The sequence below is a fragment of the Camelina sativa genome, chromosome 5 (assembly GCF_030686135.1).
Source record: "Camelina sativa cultivar CO46 ecotype springtype chromosome 5, ASM3068613v1".
In the NCBI taxonomy this organism is placed as follows: Eukaryota; Viridiplantae; Streptophyta; class Magnoliopsida; order Brassicales; family Brassicaceae; genus Camelina; species Camelina sativa.
In genome coordinates this window covers 32,504,146-32,511,893 of record NC_141884.1, presented here as the reverse complement: position 1 = coordinate 32,511,893, position 7,748 = coordinate 32,504,146, and the positions used below count along the sequence as shown (strand labels likewise).

The window sequence follows — 7,748 nt, the reverse complement described above, 5'->3', positions numbered from 1 at the left end:
TTCTGATTTTTTCACTAGTTACGTTGTTAGGTCTAGCCCGACCACCCGACTAGTGCCTAGCGATTTCTTAGACAGGGATTAATACTATGCATTACTTTTCTAGTGATATATCCCATCATTATGATTTATGAACTAATGACGCGTGGAACCCGCGTTATATATTAAAAAGCTACAAGGACCTTAAGTCAATGTAGGGAAAAAAAATAGAACGTTTTCTATGGTATTGACTTTGGCAAATTTGAAGTTTTATAGGATCTTCTTTCGGACCATTCAAGGAAACAAATATATCCAGAAATGGACTATAATTTTTAACATTTTTCTTAAACACGACACGAGTCATTTCGGAAAGAAACACGAGACTTTTTCTCTTTGGTTTTTGACTGATTTTTTTGAGGTCCTTATAATAGGCGAACCACTTCAGAGGTGACTTCACCCACAAAATTTGCCATCCACACCAAAATTTTCTTTGATAGAAAATTTTACATTTGAAGAGAAAAGGCCAAAAGTTCTTCGATCTAAAGAAAGAGAAGACATGGAGAATCTATTAGGCCTTCTAAGACTTCATGTGATTAGAGGTGTTAATCTCGCCATTAGAGATTCTCATAGCAGTGATCCTTACGTCATTGTCCGTATGGGTAAACAGGTAACCTAATTTTCCACTTGATCTCTTCCAATTAAGCCATCATTTTCAAGGTTTTCGAACTATGGATCTTTGTTCATTACGGAATGAAGAAATTATTAATACTTCTTTCCATATATTTAATTGAATTTTACGATACAGTATTTGTTTTAATATTGTTATCACCACAGCCTCACTTATTTATGAAACAAAAACATACTTTGAAATTTTAAGTATTGGTGTGATGTGTATCCCCTATATATTGAAACATTTTGTTGAAAATACTGATGTGTCGTTACAAAAGCGATTTGAAGATTTAATTGCAATTAAGCATCTCAAGATAAACATATTTCCAAAAATAAGTCTTTTGATTTATTAAATGTGCCACTAAAATATATATGAAAATCTTTTATTTCATTATTATTTACATAAATGTGTCATTAGAATATATAAGGTACTGTTTCTTTCTATTAGTTTTTTAAAATGAAAGACTTTATCACCTATTAAAAAGAAAATATAGTTAATAATTTAATTATCATTTTCATAACATATGAAATTATTTAAAGTAAATTACATTCTATAAACTATTAAAAAACTTATTTATCTATTTAAAATTTTGAAATACAAAACTTATTCTCTGATTTTAAAAAAATTTGATGACTATTCAAGTACTCCCTTTGTTTCACAATAGTGTCATTTTGACACATTTCACACAAATTAAGAAAATATTAAAATATACATATACCCTTATTTAATAAATGTTTAATAGTTATTTTAGTCATAGATTAAGAGAAAAACTAGAAAATCTAATGAAAAAGATGCATCGAAAATATAAAACAGTGCATTGGAAATATAAAATGACACTCTTTGTGAAATAAAAATAAAATTCTAAAATGATACTCTTTATGAAACAAAGTGAGTATATATTAAAAATTAATTATTACAGTAATCTTAAAAATAAATAACATTATCATAATTATCACAATAATTAGCCTTATTTTCCACCTTCCGGGTGAAATATACTTTTACACAAAATAATTAAATGTAAATTTGAATAAAATAAAAAAAATCATGTGTAAAATTCTTATTATGACACCTTAAATTATAAATAATAATTTTACTTGTAATAATTTTATTTGAGTCGATTTATCCCGCATATAGTGCGGTTGTTACCTAGTGTATTTTAATTCGGTTTGTCAAAAATTAAAACACGGTTTCGAGATCATTTACATGTCAAACGTAGTTTAAGAAGACTACTGAGAATTTCCAAGGATTTGACATATCAAATTAAATTAGTAGTTATGGTATACAAGTTTTTGATTTGTTTATGTGTATATCGTATCTATATATATAACCTTATTTGGGATTATGTTTTGTCTCCTCTTCTTTGTCGACGCAGAAGCTACGAACACGTGTGATGAAAAAGAATTTAAATCCAGAATGGAATGAAGACTTAACACTTTCTATTACTGATCCAACTCTCCCTATCAATATCGTAAGTGATTCCTATATGACAACAACTCTCATTTTTCTCAGTTGAATGCTTGATATCAAGTGCGTACGTGTATGTGTTTTTGTTGTGATGGTATAGATGGTGTACGATAGGGACTGGTTCTCAAGGGATGATAAGATGGGAGATGCGGTTTTCCACATTGATCCGTTTCTTGAAGCCATCAGAATCCAAAACGAGCTGGGAGGACTACCGGAGGGGACTGTAATAATGAAGATTCAGGCAAGCAGACAAAACTGCTTGTCAGAAGAGAGCAAGATTGTGTGGCACAAAGGAAAGATTGTCCAAAATATGTTTCTTAGGCTCCAGAACGTTGAGCGAGGGGAGGTCCAGTTGCAGCTTGAGTGGATTGATGTCTCTGGCGCTATGAGTAAATAGGAGGATTGTGCTTTCTAAACCCATTTTATACAATTGCCCTTATCCATAGCTAGAGACTATTCTTTATATTTTACTGAAACTTTAAATAGTTTAAGCATATTAGGATATTTAAATATTTGTTGTGCATTTGAATTCTAAAAGAAAATTTGTTTAAAACATAATTTCGATGTTGTTGGATTACAAGTATTTTTTTCAACGTTAAAATTAACCACCTCGAGAAATGGTTTAAGTGTCATTAAGACAAACTTGGCCGTGCTCATGCAAGCCACAATCCCTTGAATTATCTCCCTTTTCGAGGCTTTAGTCTTCTTGGAAACAATACTTAAAGAAGTGATAGTATCACGTTGCTTTAACCAAAGACTCGTAGATTTTGATGTGATGAATAGGGACTTTGAGCAATGAGTATTTGTTGCCTTGCGAGAAGGGTTTCAAGTAATGCAAGATGAGTTCTTCGTCTTCAATTTGGTACAAACTTATAACCTGGCGGGGAAACGATCAGTTGCGTCAACAGGAAAAAAATTATCAGTGGCCGAAGAAGAAGGAATGTCGAGTTGTGTGGTGGTTTCGGCGGTTTGGTTTTGTCGTTCGGTCGAGGAATCGCCAGCGGAGGTGTTTCGTTGTAGATTTCACAATTTGATCGATGGCTATTACCAACATAATTAATAAGTAATATTCACCTTTTATAACTTTTCTTAATAATCTCTAGATTCTCTTTTACATGACATAAAGTTAAGTAATACTTTTTTCTTTTCTTAATAATACGAATTCGAATTAATAGTAGTTTAGTTACTTTTCCTTGTTACTACTATTTACTATACGGACTCAAAACTTCTGAACAAATCACAGATACGCCGGAGACTTTCCAATTTCATGTTCTCTTATTGTTTCCAATCACAGATACGCCGGAGACAAGACACATGTAACATTCTTAAAAAAAACTCTTAACGAGGTTTTATGGGTTTTAAATATGATTTCCGTATAATAGCACTCAATCTCAGCTTCTTATATTCGTTAGATTTTTTTTGTTTCTCTTAAGAACACGTAGTCACTACCAAACGCTCATTTGATAAAGTAAGCTACTGTCTTTCTAAAGATGATCGGTCTCTCATTTCAATCAAACAAAAGAAACAATTAAAGAAGCCTAAACAACACAATCTCATGAGGCTGTGCTTGGTAAGAATCTAATGGGGCTGGCTGGAATATAAGTTGTTCATACGCAATATGATGAGGCTGCGGTTGATAAGAATCTAACGGGCCTGACCAAAACTGCCGCTGTTGATACGCCGAATCACAAGGCTGCGGTTGATAACAATCCAACGGGGCTTTCGGAAACTGCTGCGGTTGATGAGAGTCGATAGTACGAGACTGCTGCTCAACATCGTCTTCCAATGCTTGCGTCTGCTTCTCATTCTCCTCTTCTTCTGCTTTCTTCTTGTTTATAGCTTGTGGACTCCGATAGATCTTGCACAATTAAAGCATAGTCCTACACGCACCACAAAAAAGAGAACTTACAATAAAATAAAACTTAATAACTTGGGAACCAAGGAACACATACATACCTTTTCGGCATCAGCAGAAGACTCATCAACCCAGTATTCATGCACCAACCAGTCAGTTTGTACGCCACTTGGTTGTTTCCCCACGTAGTTTGCTAGTGCGGTTTTGTAACCAACGAGGCCTCCATCATCAATCTTCTTGGTTGCAACTGTTGCGTGCCAGTATCCGCCTTTGTCGACACTTTTCTGCTTTTTGCCACCTTTACCCATCTTGTTCCTCTCCAATATCACTACCCTTCTCTATTCCAGATAAATAAATAATTTTTTTGCCATAATAGGAAAAATATAAATTATTAAAAAAACCTAAATTAAGAACTAAGAAGTATATATATGTATACGGAGACAAACCTGAGAGTTGTTCTGGATTGGACTCGTAGATGTTAACGTGATGAATATAAAAGTTGAGCAATGAGTAATTATTTCCTTCAAAGTAGTGTTTTCGTCCAAGTAGTATTTCAATGAGGTTCACGTCGTTTGGTTCGAACTGATAACCTGGCGGAAAGGAAGATCTTGTTGAAGGAGAAGACAAGTTATCAGGTAAAGAAGACGCTGTTAGGAGCGCAAAATCGAATTGAGAAAATCTGCGAATTATATTTAAATTAACGAAATCAGAAACGAATTACAACCGCATAATATAAAGCAGTAAATAAATCACGGAGGCGAGATATGATATCTCTTTCCTTAATTCAATAAATCGGCCGTAAGTGCTTTCGGACAATCACGATTTATGAATCCCAGGATACAACCGATCACGAACTATTACCGTAGCACACCAGTAATAGATTTCAAGCGAACAGATCTACGTTATACTCTCGAGACTACTAAACTAAGAACTTACTTGGACTAAGAAAGAGAGAGGGAGAGAGAGATCTTCAGAGGAATGAGTGTTTATGTTTTTGTGTGTGAAAAATAATGAGAGGTTATGCCTCTATATATAGTGGAAGGAGGGAGCTCTCAAGAAAATATTCAGTGAATATTCTCGGAGTGCTGCCCAACTTTGCTTGGAGTTCACACCAAGTCTTTCCAAAAAATTAAATGAGCCTACAACAGTCTCAAGAGCCAAAAAGCCCAAAAACCCAAAAGCCCAAGAGACCACAGCCCGCGTCCGAGACCAGCCCGGCCCGGCCCGCCCGCGTCCGGCCCGTCCCGCATCCATGCTCGGCCCGGTTCGGTTCGGTTCACGTGTGGGAACCTTCCCTCTTCCTTCTACACACTTTTGAAACTAGAAGAGTGTAAAACTATATATATATGAGTGAAAAATCAATCATATTTCCGATGTGGGATATTTCCCAAACCATCCCAAGTAGCTCACTTCACACTCTTATTTCTCATTCAAATCAACTCCGTTTTGGACGTATGAGTATACCATATTGTAGTACTCGTTACCAGCTTTCCATTGCACTATCGACCAGACAATTCCGATCAGCCATTTGGCCGGAATTTGTCCGGAAAGTCGCCGGAAAGTCATTGTCCCAAAACCTGCAATTTTCTGAAACTTGTTTCTGAAAATTCAGTTCCAACAATCCCCCACATGAATAGAAATAAGTCTAAACATATGACGACATAACTAACCCTATAGACTGACACTACTAGCTAAACTAGATAGACCTTCAAGAGTATATGCGAAAACTAACTGTATCTGAGTTGGTGGCGTTTTTCAACCTTGAACCGACTCATTGTTATACCTGTCGAGTTTACTCGGCCAGTTGGTGAACATGATGTCTTGAACCATCCGGATTTGTATGTAAACTTAGACAGCAGGCATAACACAGCTTCGTTTTCTCGTAGAACGAGGTTTTCTATTGTGTTCATTGTGGCCTTGAACATGCCTGGTTAATCATGAGTGAACTTGGAGAGTATAGCCTCATATAATCTCCTAGAAACGGCCCCATTTCACACTCATAAGGTGATTTTTATAAGCTGCTTGTATTTAAAGAAATATCCTGTAATTATTTCAAATATTTTACAAAGCTACATTTCAAATCATTAAAAGCATATGCTTAACCTCTAACATACAGGAAGCACTTTACATCACTCTAGGAACTGGGAAAAGACAAAAGTCTTCTAGTGCTTGTAGCAGATTCAGCTTGATTTAGTTGTCCCTTTGAACCTAGGTCATGGGGTCTCCAATCTGAGTAGGTGGGGTTACCATCAAACATCCTCTTAAGTCGTAGGCTTTAAACCCATTCCTCTTGATGATTTTATAACTTGATCTCGTGCCAAACCTTTTGTAAATGGATCCGCTAGGTTTTCTTTCGTATTGATGTAATCAATCGTAACTACACCAGTTGAGATAAGTTGTCTAACAGTTTTATGTCTCCGTCTGATGTGACGAGATTTGCCATTGTAATGGGTATTCCTTGCCCTGCCCAAAGCCGATTCGCTATCACAGTGTACACGTATTGCAGGCACAGGATTCCCCCACATTGGGATGTCTTCCAAGAAATTACGAAGTGATTCAGCTTCCGACATAGCTATCTCCAAAGCTATGAATTCAGATTCCATAGTTGATTTAGCTGCCAGAGTTTATTTGGAAGACTTCCAGGACACTGCTGCACCTCCAAGTGTAAAAACATATCCACTTGTGGATTTTGAGTTTCTCGAGTCTGCGATCCAGTTGGCATCACTGTAACCTTCCAAAACTTCGGGTTCTCTACCATACTGCAAGCCATGATCTTTGGTATAACGTAGATAATCCAAAACTCTAGCTATAGCCATCCAATGCTTATGTCCTGGATTACTTGTGTAGCGACTAAGTACATTTACAGAGTGCGCTAAATCCGGTCTTGTACAGTTTGTCAAGTACATTAGACTGCTAATTACTCTTGCATACTCCACCTGCTGCACAGGTTCACCAGAATTTTTGGTCAAGTGAATTTGAGGATCCTCTGGAGTTTTTGCAGTCCCATTTGAGTAATGCTTGAATCTATCAAGCACTTTTTCAGCATAGTGGGTTTGAGACAAGATAAGGCCCTCATCAGTTCTGATGATTTTTATCCCCAAAATTACATCTGCTAAACCCAAGTCCTTCATGTCAAAATTTCTTTTGAGCATGTTTTTCGTTTGAGTTATGATGTCTTTGTTGCTGCCAATAATAAGCATATCATCTACATATAAGCATAACAAAATGTACCCTGATGGAGTAGTTTTGTAGTATATGCATTTGTCACATTCATTAATGCGAAAACCATTAGACATCATCATACTGTCAAACTTCTCATGCCACTGCTTAGGAGCCTGTTTGAGTCCATATAATGACTTCACAAGTTTACACAATTTGTGTTCTTGTCCTGGAATAACAAATCCCTCAGGTTGTTTCATGTAGATTTCCTCTTCTAAATCTCCATGGAGAAAAGCTGTTTTTACATCCATTTGATGGATTTCAAGATTTCTCAAGGCTGCAATACCTATGAGCATCCTGATCGAAGATAGTCTTGTTACCGGTGAATAGGTATCAAAGAAATCTAAGCCTTCTTTTTGCCGAAATCCTTGCACTACAAGCCTAGCCTTGTACCGCTCAATATCACCATTTGGTTTTCGTTTTATTGTAAAAATCCATTTACATCCCAAAGGCTTAAATCCTTGTGGTAGATCTGCCATCTCATACGTATGATGTTGCATGATGGAGTCTATTTCAGTTTTGACTGCTTCCTTCCGATAAGGTGCATCAGGTGTAGACATAGCT

General features: G+C 36.1%; 2 protein-coding genes across 2 annotated transcripts; one reads left to right on the top strand and one right to left on the bottom strand.

Moving 5' to 3' along the window:
* Positions 1–219: 219 nt before the first annotated feature.
* On the top strand, positions 220–2,690 carry LOC147944628 (protein C2-DOMAIN ABA-RELATED 2-like). Its single transcript, XM_087452797.1, has 3 exons — positions 220–643; positions 2,019–2,114; positions 2,211–2,690. Exons 1-3 carry the CDS (start codon positions 533–535, stop codon positions 2,505–2,507), a joined length of 504 nt encoding a protein of 167 aa, XP_087308923.1. The 5' UTR covers positions 220–532; the 3' UTR covers positions 2,508–2,690.
* A 948-nt stretch (positions 2,691–3,638) lies between these two features.
* On the bottom strand, positions 3,639–6,568 carry LOC147944627 (uncharacterized). Its single transcript, XM_087512665.1, is given in 6 exon segments — positions 3,639–3,980; positions 3,982–3,990; positions 4,067–4,293; positions 4,412–4,612; positions 5,749–5,892; positions 6,289–6,568. Coding segments are annotated over 6 exon segments (1,203 nt in total).
* Positions 6,569–7,748: the final 1,180 nt, after the last annotated feature.